The sequence below is a fragment of the Carcharhinus amblyrhynchos genome, chromosome 6 (assembly GCF_965287045.1).
Source record: "Carcharhinus amblyrhynchos chromosome 6, sCarAmb.v2.hapA, whole genome shotgun sequence".
Classification (NCBI taxonomy): domain Eukaryota; kingdom Metazoa; phylum Chordata; class Chondrichthyes; order Carcharhiniformes; family Carcharhinidae; genus Carcharhinus; species Carcharhinus amblyrhynchos.
In genome coordinates, this window is record NC_137329.1 from 94442769 (window position 1) to 94457454 (window position 14686).

A 14686-nucleotide genomic window follows, 5' to 3' on the forward strand; every position below is an offset into this window, starting at 1 on the left:
AAATGAGTCGTCCTGAGTGTCTAGAATTTTTTTCCTGATCTATGTGTAGTTTTGAACACAATGAAAGTGAATATACAAAAGGAATGGTTGTGCATAATGCTTCACATTAATGCTTGACAGGGTGCTGGGAGTTCCCCATTTAGATTTGGAGCGTAGTAAGAATATTCTCTTTAAATCTCATGCATTTTGTTATAGCCCATTCCCACTTTCATGTGGTTGCATTGATTGTAGTTAAAACACCATTATCGTGGAGAAAAAAAGTTATTGATTCTCTAATCATGCAGAATTCTAACCAGGAACACTCACTAATCTGATCAGACAAATAAATCAAATCTCATTAAATGCAACTCAAAATAGAATGAATTGGGTCAGGAGGAAGGAGTAAATTAGGGAAAAAAGAGGACAAACCATCCAATTAAAGGATGACATTTCCACTTTTTCATTCATTCACTCTGTGATCAACTTGTTACATGGCAATCCATTATGATACAAGATCACCAGCACTTCTCTTGTTAAGGTTATCAATAATTAAAAAAAGGTAAGATTTTATCATTTTATAGTAATACTTGTGGGAAATAAAAAGAAGCCTGGCGACAGTGAATGGTATGAAAACAGTAGAGAAGATGCTGGAAAATCTCAGCAGGTCTGGCAGCATCTGTAAGGAGAGACAGGAGCTGGTGTTTTGAGTTCATATGACCCTTTGTCAAAGCTAAAAGACATAGAAATTGGGAGATATTAATCCTGTAAGAGGTAAGAAAACAGTGTTGTTTAGTGCTTTAATATAAGGGTTAACTTTACTTTGGAAAGTTTTGTGCTCAAAATTGTTGTCACACTGAAGACTTATTGCTGGATCCAGTGTTGTCATTGAATAATCCCAGCTCAGGTATAACAACAATTAGATGCATAGTAAAGCTCATTATATACCATCACAGTATACACTTTTAGGTCAGGTAATGCATGGATTGCATGTAGAAAGAAATTTCTGTTAATATGGTTTGAATTCCTTTAGAAGAGAGGCCAGAGTGATCATCCTTATATCCTTTCTAATGAATGTACTCGTGGATGTCAATCTGTGGAATTCTTGCCTCTGGTGTTGAACAATTGTTATTACAGTATGTTTTGATTTAATTGTCTACTGTGGGGTAGCACAGTAGTTAGCACTGTTGCTTCGCAGCACTGGTTTCGATTCCCGGCTTGGGTTACTGTCTGTGTGGAATTTGTATGTTCTCCCTATGTCTGTGTGGGTTTCCTCCGGGTCCTCCGGTTTCCTCCCACATTCTGAAAGATGTGCTGGTTAGGTGCATTAACCCGAACAGGCACCGGACTGTGGTGACCCCAGGGAACTCCACTGCAAAACCTCCTCCAGCTTGATGAACATCCATTAACCATTACTCTCTGTTTCCTGTCACTCAGCTAATGTTGTGCCGTGTTGCTACTGTCCCTTTTATTCCATGAATATAACAATGCTCACAATCAAGAGGCACTGTTTCAAACGTCTGTTGGAAGTCCATATACACCTCACGGCCAGCATTGCACTCATCCATCCTCTCCATTACCTCTATAAAAACTCCAGCAAGTTAAACATGATTTTTCCCTTAAGAAATCCATGTTGGCTTTCCTTAATTAACTCACATTTGTCCATATGGCTATTCATTTTGCCCTGAATTATTGTTTCTAGAAGATTCTCCAGCACCAAAGTTAAATTGACTGGCCTATAGTTGATCAGCATGTCTTTACAGCCTTTTTGAATAGGAGTGTAACTTCTTCCATTCTCCAGTCTTCTGGAACCATCCCAGAGTCTAAGAAAGACTGAAAAATGATGGCCAAAAACTCCACAATTTCCATTCTTACTTCCTTCAGTATCCTTGGCTGCATCTCACATAAGAACATAAGAACATAAGAAATAGGAGCAGGAGTAGGCCATCTAGCCCTTCGAGCCTGCCCCGCCATTCAATAAGATCATGGCTGATCTGTCATGGCTCAGTTCCACTTTCCCGCCCTCTCCCCATAACCCTTAATCCCCTCTCTTATCAAAAACCCATCAACCCGCTTCTTAAAAATATTTAGCGAGGCAGCCTCCACCACTTCACCGGGCAGAGAATTCCAGAGATTCACCACCCTTTGAGTGAAGAAGTTCCTCCTCAACTCCGTTCTAAACCGCCTCCCCTTTATCTTGAGGCTGTGCCCCCTAGTCCTACTGTCTTTTTTGAGCAGGAAGAGTCTCTCCACCTCTATCCTATCCATCCCATTCATCATCTTATACTCTCAATGAGATCTCCCCTCATTCTTCTAAACTCTAACGAGTACAAGCCTAGTTTATTCAGCCTCTCCTCATAGCTCAACCCCCTCAACTCCGGTATCAGCCTAGTAAACCTCCTCTGCACTCCCTCCAAGGCCAAAATATCCTTGCGCAGGTGCGGCGCCCAAAACTGCACACAGTACTCCAGCTGCGGCCTCACCAATGCCCTATACAGCTGCAGCAAGACCTCCCTACTTTAATATTCAATCCCCCTCGCTATGAAGGCCAGCATCCCATTTGCCTTCCTGACCACCTGCTGCACCTGCAAGCTGGGTTTTTGCGACTCATGCACAAGGACCCCGAGGTCCCTCTGCACCGTCGCCTGCTGCAGTTTTTCGCCACGTAAGTAATAGTCCTTCCTACCATTCTTCCTACCAAAGTGGACCACCTCACACTTGCCAACATTAAATTCCATTTGCCATTTCCTGGCCCATTCGCCCAGCCTATCTAGATCCTTCTGCAGACTCTCCACACCCTCCGCACAATTTGCCTTTCCCCCAATCTTGGTGTCATCAGCAAATTTCGACACCCTACACTCGGTTCCCTCCTCCAGATCATCTATATAAATGGTAAATAGCTGAGGCCCCAGCACCGACCCCTGGGGCACCCCACTAGTCACCAACCGCCAATCCGAATAGCACCCATTGACCCCCACTCTCTGCCTCCTATTTGACAACCAATCCTCTAACCACGCTAACACCCTACCCCCAACTCCATGTCCCCTGACCTTCTGCAATAACCTCTTGTGAGGTACCTTGTCAAACGCCTTCTGAAAATCCAGAAAGACCACATCCACCGGCTCTCCTCTATCCACTGCCCTAGACACATCCTCATAGAACTCCAGTAAATTTGTCAGACACGACTTCCCTTTAATGAAACCGTGTTGCGTCTACCCTATCAAGCAATTCCCTTCAAGATGCCTCGCAATTTCCTCCTTAATGACGGATTCTAACATTTTACCTACCACAGACGTTAAACTAACCGGCCTATAATTCCCCGCCTTTTGCTTGGCACCCTTCTTAAACAACGGCGTAACATTAGCCGTTTTCCAATCTTCCGGCACTTTCCCGGAATCCAGCGATGTCTGGAAAATAACCACCAAGGCATCCACTATCACCTCCGCCATTGATGCTTTATTACTTTAAGCACGACCTATCAATTTTAAATCATTCTAGTGCATTATCACCTCCTTGTTCACCATGCCTGCATAGCATATTTTTCCTTGGTAAAGAGAGATGGAAAGCATTAATTTAATGCCTCAGCTATGCCCCTTGCCTTTATGTGTAAATTCTGCCTTTTGATCCCTAATCTGTTCACCTTTTGCCTCCCCCACCAACCCCCACCCCTGGCCTTTTTACTATATAGTTTGGGAAATTTGCAGATGACACAAAAATTGGCCAATTGATAGCAAAGAGGATAGCTGTGGATTCCAGAATGATATCAATGGTTTGGGCGGCAGAGTGGTATTTGGGATTCAACCTGGAGGAGTGTGAGGCTCCGCATTTTGAGAGAACAAACAAAGCAAGGAGATGCTCAATAAAGGGGTAATATTGAGAGGCAGTAAGCAAGTGAGAAACCTTGGAGCACATGTCCACAGGTCCCTGATAGGTGGATATGGTGGTAAAGAATGTATATGGAATGCTTTCCTTTATTGCATTCCATGTAGGTATAGAATACCAAAGCGGGGATGTAATGAAAAGACTGTATAAAACACTGGTTAGGCCACAGCTGGAGTTTTGCGTACAGTTCTGGTCACCACATTACAGGAAGAATATAATTGTTCTGGAGCAAGTGTAGAAGAGATTTACAGGAATGTGGCCAGGACTTGAAAATTGCAGGTATGAGGGAAGATTGGATAGACCAGGGTTGTTTTCCTTAGAACAGAGGAAGCTGAGAGCTGACATGTTTGAGGTGTGCAAAATTATGAGGGCCTTAGATAGAGTTGTAGAGTAGGTAGGAATAATTTGTTTCCCTTAGTGGAGAGATCAATTACAAGGCGGCACAATTTTGAGGTGATTTGTAGAAGGATTAGAGGGACTATTAGAAAACATTTCTTCATGCAGAGCATGATAGTTACCTGGAATTTTCTGCCTGATTAGTAATCGAGGTAGATACCTTAAACTTACTGAAAAGATATCTGAATCTTCACTTGATGTGTTATAACCCATGAGACTACAGACTGCAAGCTCAAAGGTGGGGTTAGAATGGTCTTTTTTCAGCTGATTGCTGTACCATAATTTTTCAATGGCTCTATGATAAATATTCTTATTCTAGATTGTTCTTTGTCCTTTTCCATTATCAATTTAAACATTATAATACAATGATCACTGTTGCCTACACGTTGCCCTGCAAAAGGAAGGAAAAGTATTGCTGTGGGTTAGACCACATCTGGAGTACTATGTACAGTTTTGGTATCCTTACTTAACACTAGATATAGTTGCATTACAAGCAGTTCAGAGAAGATTCACTTGACTTATTCCTGAGATGAAGAGTTTATCTTATGAGGAAAGGTTGAGAAGGTTGGGTCGACACCCACTGAAATTTAGAAGAATGAGCTTATTGAAACATATAACTTCCTGAGGGGACTTGACAGGGTAGATACTGAGAAGATGTTTCCCTTTGTGGGTGAGTCTAGAACCAGAGACCACTGTTTAAAACTTGGTTGTCTCCCATTTAAAACTGAGATAAGGAGATTTTTCCTCTCAGAGGATGTTAATCTGCGGAATTCTCTTCCCCAGAGAGCAGTGAAGTCAAAGTCATTGAGTATATTCAAGGCTGAGTTACAGAGTTTTTGATCAGCGAGGGATTCAAGGGTTATGGGGACAGACAAAAAAGTGGAGTTAAGGCCAGAATCAGATAAATCACAATCTTATCACACTTGAGGGCCTATTCCTTTTCCTAATTCTTGTGCGCTTGTGTTGTTGAAATCGCTGGAAATTACTTAAATGTTAAATAATACACCAACGCTTAAAGATACACTGAGAGCAGGATTTCCCACACTCCACACCCCATGGCATGTTGTGCAGAGGTGACCTGCCATTGACCAGCAGCGAGATCTTCCAGTCCTGCAGCTGTCAAGGGGTTTTCCCGTTGTTTCCACCCTTTGCCACAGGGGAATGTGCAACAGGGCTTGCTGTCGGTAGGACCAGTAGATCGATCATGCTGATAGGGATGTCTGGAAAACTGCAGCCCAAGCTACTAATGACATCAATTCACAAGTTCTGGTTGTTTCTTTTAAGAAACCTCTCAAAACTAATCTTAAGTGATAAGATGGATGGCATGGTGTCACAGTGGTTAGCACTGTTGTCAGATAAGTGACAGGGACCCAGGTTCAATTCCGTCCTTGGGCGACTGTGTGGAGTTAGCATGTTCTCCCTGTGTCTGTGTGGGTTTCCTCTGGGTGCTCTGTTTTCCTCCGACAGTCCAAAGAAGTTCGGGTTAGATGGATTGGCCAGGCTAAAAAAAATTGCCCCTTAGTGTCAGGGGAATTAGCAGGGTGAATATGTATGGTTACAGGAATAGGGCCTGAGTGGGATTGTTGTCGGTGCAGGCTCGAATGGCTGAATGGCCTCTTTCAGTACTGTAGGGATTCCAAGTGTGGGAGAAATTATTCATGGAGCTTCTATGTATTGTATCAGTTGTTAAGGTGAGATGAGACTGTAATGTGGCCCTTGAATTTCATGGCAAATTTGCCTTTGATGTAAAAGCAAACCCTTTGAAGATCGTCTGCAGCAAACGTGCACCATAGCCAGCTAGCAGATGAGACACATCTAAGTACTGTTTGCGTCTTCCCAGTTATGCTGGATTTCAGTAGAAGGGAGAATGACAATTATGTTAGTAGTGATATTTGCTTTAAGATCAAAAGGAATTCACCAACTGTGAGTTATGAACGTATGGATATGCGAGCAATGAGAGACAGGAAAAGATGCTCCGGTCCACCCAAACTGCCCCACAATGTTCTGATACTTCATATATTACTAATGTACGCTTTCCATCCCACCCAAAACCATCCTGGGAAAGGCAATAAGAGATATAAAGCAAAGCCAATTTGGGGGAATAAACATGTGGGAAATTCTTCTCTAACTTCCTGGGCAATCAAAACTGTTCAGGACATTACTCTGGCACTGATAATTTGATGCAGTACCTATCTCTGCCAGAAACAAGCCTGACTTGAAGAAATTCAGTAAAATTGTCCTCCATTACAGGTTCTAAAGATCCTGTTTTCCCTAGTTGGATACATGAACTGGCAATATAGCAATAAAACAGCACCAGGGACCTGGGTTCAATTCCCAGCTTGGGCCACTGTCTTTGTGGCGCCTGCAAGTTTCCCTATGTATGGATGTGTTTCCTTCGGGTGCTCCGGTTTCCTCCCATAATTTGAAAGACATGTTGGTTAGGTGCATTGGCCATGCTAAACTCTCCCCCAGTGTAGCCGAACAGGCGCCGGAGTGTGACAACAGGGGGCTTTTCACAGTAGCTTCATTGCAGCATTAATGTAAGCCTACTTGTGACACCAATAAATAAATAGATAGATAAATAAATACAAATAAATTCTCAAGCCCCTTAGGTATACCATCAAATATCAAAGGATCTTACATGAGAACCTATTATAAAATCAGAAATTCTAGTTAATTATTCGTTCCTTCAGTTTTTCACGTCTGTTTGTGTTTTTTTATTATTCAGAGTATTGCTGATGGTGGGAGATCAGACAGGAAGCAAAGGCAAGCAGGTTTGAGACTGGGGAAAAATTAATAATATGCAGATCATATCTCAAAAGAGGACCTGTCTGACAGACTGAACTGGACAGCTTGTAAGGCCATTTTTACAGGTTGGTGCTTGTATTTTCTAAACTGACTGGAAGGGCTACTTACACTGACTGAATGAGGGCACTGTGGAAGACACTGGGGACAAGACTCAACTCACTCAAAACCCACAAAGTTAAAATCAGGTCTGAGGTTAATGTTGTGTCTGTTACCAATCTAGCTTATTCACACTGTTAGCCTGAGCAACTCCATGGATTAACAACTGTATTTGTTATTGATGCTAATCCAGCTCCCTCATGCTATCACTCCTGTCTCCGCTACTGTTAAGGTTGTCAAGTTTTACTAAAGCCTATGGTAGTGCAGAGGTCCCAATGCTGTTGAATTGTCTGACATGTTGCACCAGCTTTGAAACCCCTTCATGTCAGTTTTCGCCCAGCCCAGTTATTTTTTGACACTTCCTTTGAGGAAAGCATTTGTTAGAACCTGGCAAAATTGGGTTTCACCCATCTTGCTGTGAGGCTGAAATTTTAACAATATATCTTATATCTTAGCTTATTTGAGAAAATGTTTCTTCTTGCCCTGCCCCTGCTAGCCTACCCACCACCCCCACTAAATGTAAACAAAACTGAAACAACATTTGTATAAATTTTTTCCTTTGTTTTGTACTTGCAGTGTGAAGTGAAATCTTCGGGACCAAACATTTGATTCTGACTAAGAACTGTGATTAAGTTGTGCTGAGGGTTCATAAGCCTTAAACCATTTCATATGAACTGGACGTGAGCGTGCAGTGATGGGGGAGACAGATCAAGCTTTGCTGGAGGTCAACTTTTCCTCGAACCTAAGGGAGACACGGCCAGAAGAAATGGTAGAGGCATCAGAGAGCCAGGCTGGTAAAGGTGAAACCTTACCAACCAGAGGAAACTGGCAGGGAAAATTTGACTTCTTGCTGTCCTGTGTGGGATATGCCATTGGACTTGGAAATGTCTGGAGATTCCCTTACCTCTGTGGAAAAAATGGTGGAGGTAGGACACGCTACTGAACATTATTGCACATACAAGGAGGACGATGACATATAAAATATTATAATGTTATTTTGAGAGCACATTCATGAAGAACGTGCCACTGGAGTGTGATTTGTATGAAGCTCCACCCAGCTGACCTTTCAGTCTTTGCCCTTCACCCCCATTGAAGCTCACATTTTTCACCCACTTCTGTGCTGATATTCTCACTCCTTTCATCCAATTACTGCTGGTACTGTTCACCTCAGTACCCTGTTCCACCTCAGCTCATGCCATCCCTCATTTAAAATACTCCAGTCCTGTCTTCACGTTAATCTGCCTCTTCAATTTGTGCATGACCCTTTGTCCTTCCCGCTTCAATTAAAGCAGTCACTCCTTATCTTTCTCCCTGAAATGATATTGCAAAATACCTCCCGCAAGCACTTACACTGGCAGTGGCCACCCCCTTGTTTACAAACAGCACAATTCAACCTCCCCTCCCTCAGATCATGCTGCCAACCTTCACTCTTCTTCCACTTCTCACTCCTGCATTGACCAAACTAGGACACAATGGAAGACACCAGGGACAAGATTTCAACTCATTCAAAACCTACAGATTTAAACTGGTCCTGCACGTTAATCCCACCTTTCCCCTCAGTTAGCTGCTTTGTGCAACATACTTCTTTCCTCTCCTCCAGCACCTCAAGCTTGTGTTCTTATCCATGGCCACTCTTTACTTGGTGGCACTTTTCCTCCTCTTCTCCCTCAGAGCACAGTGGTGATATCCTTCCCCTCTCATACTGAAATCATGGAGCGTGACTCAACTATACAGAAAATTCAAGCACACCTGGATCTGGATGGGTGTAATGTGTTGTCTGACCATGGGAGGGCAGGAAATGTGGCTCCAGTATTTTCATTTTGGTTAGAAATAAAAATGTTTAGAGGGACCACTTTATTAAAAGAAATCTCTGATGAGATTGATTGGGAGTGGAGAGTCCATTTTCTTTGGGATTGGTGAAAATCAATGTATCAGTATGATTGAACTAGTTATATATATTTAATTATAACTAACATCTGAATCAATTGTTACGACTGGGTGAGGCAGCATGAACTGGCTCCCCTTTATTCAACTCACTTAGTTGGTTGTAACAAAGGGTTTTGTAAGTTCATTTTTCCCATAGATACCCTTTCCAATCCTTTTAATAAGGGTCCAATGAAACCAAGTTTTCTTGAGTGAAAGAAAATAGCAATTTTATTAGTTTCTAAACCTGAGGAAAAAATAATAAAAGTTTCAATGGCACACGCACATACACAAATTTGAGAACGTAGTAAGTTCTCGAAGGCAGAAATCCCTTCACCAAAATCCATTAACTTATTAGTCTGACAACTACACACTGAGTGCTTTTAGTTTGCAGTCTACACTAGGAGTCCCAGAGGAAGTGACACTCCTGGTTAAGTACAAAGCAAGGGGCTCCTGATTGGCCCATCAATTTGGCCCTTAATCAGGGTGCTCATATTCTAACAGGCCAATCTCAATTGCCTGATTAAAGTCATTACACAGTAGTAGGAAAAGTTAGAAAAAAAAGTTAAGAATTATATCATTTTCTTGTCCTTGAAGCATAGATTATTAAACATTGTGGCTGTTTGAAATTAGCTGGCTTCCTTTAAAATCTTTGATTTGAATTTAAGTTGAGATAACTGTACCTTTCTGCAGACAATCTTATTTTCAGCGAGAGAGAGATTCCTTCCTGCTCCTTTCAGCAGTGATTCCAGAAAGTTTTTTTCTCTGCGTCTGGTTTAGAAAAAACAGTTCCTAATCATCCTATCTGTGTACTCCATAAAGGGATTGACATGCCTTGCAATCACTGTTGTCGAACACTTAATCACATTTTTGATCTTTCATTTCAGAAACTTTTGACACATTTCATGATAGTAGAAACAATTGGGGGATTTGGTTATTTCAACCTCTACTGGGGATTTTGGGTGTGTCTGGCTAGTTAGCAGTTCCCAATGTCCTGGCAGAATTATTGTTGATGGAAGTCCAGCACTTTGCATTTAATGCCCTTATTTCAAGAGGTCCCTCTTTTGAGGTGAACTTTGACATCTCTCAAGTATGAGATTCCATACAACATGTCAGGGAAGGTCTACAGTGCAATCCATAAATTAACTTTCCAGAAAAGTTATCCATTTACAAGAACCAGACATCAGATGACTGGTGGTAGCCATCTTCAGTCATGCCTTTTACATAAGAACATAAGAAATAGGAGCAGGAGTAGGCCATCTAGCCCTTCGAGCCTGCCCCGCCATTCTACTTCTTTTACAAAAAAGGTTCACTTTAAACAGTTAGATATGTTCATGGCTAGCTGCTGAAGCTATAGGTATTTCTCAGTCAGACACATTTTCCCGTCAACGTGACACAATGAAAAAGCATGACATATCTGCAACAAATAGTTTTGATGTATAGATTTATGGTGAGACAGCATTATTCACTTGTATATAAATATATATTAGACAATTTCTTGTAGAGTGGCATAGAGATAAAGGGTGAAAGTTCATGCCTACGGGGTTTTCTGGCCCTGTGGCAATGAACTGAGAGTTGGCTGAGTGACAAAAAATCCGTCCCTCATTTGCAGTGGTGACAGGGTGCGAATAGCTGAAAAATTCTTGCCGAAACATTTATTAAAAACCTCAGCAGCTGATGCATCTAACTGGATTGAGTTGCATTAAGTTGATCTTTCTCTACACCCTAGCTATGACAGTAACACTACATTTTGCACTCTCTTGTTTCCTTCTCTATGAATGGTATGCTTTGTCTGTATAAGCACACAAAACAATACTTTTCACTGTACACTGATACATATGACAACAATAAATCAAATTAAATCAAATTGGATTGTTCATAAATTGAATTGTGGGCTAACGGAAGAATCTACTTTTGAACATAGTCAAAAGTTTGGTTTAATCTTGAAATTTCAGTTACAACTGCTTCAACTTATTTAATGATATTTTATGCTGGTGTGTAAGTGTAATATCTGTCTTCTGTACTTGTTGTATTTGGCTTGCAAATGTACTTTTTGTCTGCTAAACATGTGACCTATGTTGCAATCAGATGCTGACTAGATGGAAAGCAAATTAGAATCTAACAATCTCAAATCATATGTTCATGTAGATACAAATAATTTTATTGTACAGATAGACACATATTTCCAAAATTCAGTACCTATTTTATTGTGAGTAACCTTTCGATATGTTATATTTCAGGTGCCTTTCTGATCCCATATTTTCTGACGCTGGTATTTGCTGGCATTCCTTTATTCCTCCTGGAAACAGCCCTTGGTCAGTACACATCCATTGGAGGTCTTGGCGTATGGAAGCTAGCTCCTATGTTTAAGGGTTTGTATATTTGGCTCTGAAATTTTGAACTTGCATTAAAAAAAACTGTTAAAAATTATCACATGGATTGTAATTTTCTTCAAAATGTTTGTAACAATTATTTTAGAGTTTTCTTTGTTGCATCATAAAATCGGTAATGTTAGTAATGTAGTGAAATAAGGAATAAATTTAGAAGGAACACTGTAACAATGCTCAGAAAGTTAGGTGGAGGGTCTGGCTGAGATGTTGTCCTTTCACCTTTGAGGTCCATAAATCAGGCTTACTTTGGACTGATACAATGGAACCCTGTGTCCACAATCCATAAGTATATGACCGAATGTTGTTCAAGTCCTCAAACATGGTCAGGCACTTTAACACAAAAATGTACTTGGAAAATTGCCAGCTCATTATGTTCTCAGTATACCAGATGCAAGTTTCTTAAAATGTGGCCAATTATATAAAATGACTTTGAGACAGCTGGAACTAAGAATGAGGGAGAGTTTCTCACTCTCAGGACACATAGATAACTGATTCTGAAAAATGGAAATATCATATTGGAGCAGCAGAGCAGTTCTTCTGAGATTGGTAATTTTGTACATAGGCAGATCATTGTGAAAGGCATTGACTTCTGTGTCTAATCAGTACAACATATGACATCTGCCAAATTTAACCTTCTGATTTAACCTATTTATATCCCTCTGTAGACTCATTGTATGTTCCTCACAACTTGCTTTCGTATCTATCTTCATACTGTTAGCAAATTGGTTACAATAGTCAGTCTCTTCATCCAAGTTATGAATGTAGCTCATACATAGTTAAAATTCCAGCATGGATCCCTGTTGCATTCCACTAGTTACCGTTTTCCAACTTGAAAATGATCCATTTATCCTGATTCACTGGCCTGAATTTTTGCTCCCTAGAGCAGGGAGAATTCTTGATTCTGTGAACTCCGTCTCATAAAAAATAGAGATATTCAGATTTTCATTCTGATGAGCCAGAATTCCTATTGTCCCCAGAAACAGTTTGTAGGCATCCAAAGGGGCTGTGGTGAGAGCCTCTATCACAGAGGTCAACTGTGAAAAAAGCAATGAAACAAAAAGCAGCCATCTGGCACTTACCCAACACACCTCAAACACCTCGCCATCTGATCATGACCTTCCATTCCTTCAGACCCTCCATGCTAACCAGTGACCCTCCGTCCACCTCCATAACTCATCATACCCTGAAATATCAACATATGCCCCTCCACTCACTCCCCATTTATAGTCCCCATGCTAACTTAGTGCCAACTCATGTCTACCAATGCCCCCACCCAGCGCCATTTTCCCTTACACATTCATTCAACTCACCCAGTATCCACAAAGGACGGACTTTATGAACCATGCTGAGGTTCTGAAGTGTCTTTTGATAAATTTAATATTCACAGAATTTACTCTAACTGATAGATAAAAAGTCATCTATCACAGTGAATTCCCTCAATCCCTTATAAGAACAAGAATTTGCATTCATAATCCCATTTCAAAGAATTTTAAGCACTTGGAGTTCTCAATCAAACTTTGAATGGCAGACACCCTACTGTGATAATGATAGGTTGTGAAATGTCAGGTACCACTATAATTGTACCCCACAAGTTGATGTCAAAAAACAGACTTAATAGCAAGCATTGACTTTTTTCAACATTGCAGACAGATTTCTTTTTCAAATATTTAAAGGGCAAGAGATTTAAATTCCTTGACAAATTGAAAGCTCCCTTTCATAAGAACATAAGAAATAGGAGCAGGAGTAGGCCATCTGGCCCCTCGAGCCTGCCCCTCCATTCAATAAGATCATGGCTGATCTGTCGTGGCTCAGTTCCACATTCCCGCCCTCTCCCCATAACCCTTAATCCCCTCTCTTATCAAAAACCCATCAACCCGCGTCTTAAAAATATTTAGCGAGGTAGCCTCCACCACTTCAACGGGCAGAGAATTCCAGAGATTCACCACCCTTTGAGTGAAGAAGTTCCTCCTCAACTCCGTTCTAAATCGCCTCCCCTTTATCTTGAGGCTGTGCCCCCTAGTCCTACTGTCCTTTCTGAGCGGGAAGAGTCTCTCCACCTCTATCCTATCCATCCCATTCATCATCTTATATGTCTCAATGAGATCTCCCTTCATTCTTCTAAACTCTAACGAGTACAAGCCTAGTTTATTCAGCCTCTCCTCATAGCTCAACTCCGGCATCAGCCTAGTAAACCTCCTCTGCACTCCCTCCAAGGCCAAAATATCCTTGCGCAGGTGCGGCGCCCAAAACTGCACATACTACTCCAGCTGTGGCCTCACCAATGCCCTATACAGCCGCAGCAAGACCTCCCTACTTTAATATTCAATCCCCCTCGCTATGAAGACCAGCATCCTATTCGCCTTCCTGACCACCTGCTGCACCTGCAGGCTGGGTTTTTGCGACTCATGCACAAGGACCCCGAGGTCCCTCTGCACCGTCGCTTGCTGCAGTTTTTCGCCACGTAAGTAATAATCCTTCTTACCATTATTCCTACCAAAGCGGACCACCTCGCATTTGCCAACATTAAATTCCATTTGCCAGTTCCTGGCCCATTCGCCCAGCCTATCTAGATCCTTCTGTAGACTCTCCACACCCTCCGCGCAATTTGCCGTTCCACCAATCTTGGTGTCATCAGCAAATTTTGACACCATACACTCGGTTCCCTCCTCCAGATCATCTATATAAATAGTAAATAGCTGAGGCCCCAGCACCGACCCCTGGGGCACTCCATTAGTCACCATCCGCCAATCCGAATAGCACCCATTGACCCCCACTCTCTAGCTCCTATTTGACAGCCAATTCTCTATCCACGCTAACACCCTACCCCCAACTCCATGTCCCCTGACCTTCTGCAATAACCTCTTGTGAGGTACCTTGCACAGTGCCATTTTACATTTCCATTCACTTTGCAGTTCCAATGAGTTTATCTACTTTTTATGCAATTCATTTTTACTTTTAACAGTCCCAAAGGGCAGTTTAAATCTCCCAAAGGGCATCTGATCTCTCCCCAAGTTGTCCCAGGACTATATTGTAAAATTTTACCGCATCTTTCCATAAGGGTACCCTATCTCCCCAAATAAGTGCAGTAAGTTCAGACCTTCTACTAGGTTTTATGTGTACAAATTGTATTTCCTATTTCCTACTTCCTCCTTGTGAAAATAAGATCAGACTGAAGGCAGTTACACTTCAACATGTGTAGCCGCTTCCACAAACTA

General features: G+C 41.7%; 1 protein-coding gene across 3 annotated transcripts in view; it reads left to right on the plus strand.

Moving 5' to 3' along the window:
* Positions 1-452: 452 nt before the first annotated feature.
* LOC145344129 (sodium- and chloride-dependent GABA transporter 1-like) overlaps positions 453-14686 on the plus strand; it is a 57708-nt gene continuing 43474 nt past the window's right edge. For 2 of the 3 annotated variants that reach the window (XM_080190996.1, XM_080190998.1), the window contains exons 1-3: positions 453-538; positions 7735-8084; positions 11322-11453. In XM_080190996.1, the coding sequence (XP_080047122.1) occupies positions 7853-8084; positions 11322-11453 (364 nt within the window). In that variant the 5' untranslated portion in view covers positions 453-538; positions 7735-7852. Of the gene's footprint in view, positions 539-6982; positions 7128-7734; positions 8085-11321; positions 11454-14686 lie in introns of all 3 variants that reach the window. The other variant, XM_080190997.1, reaches the window with a different exon arrangement.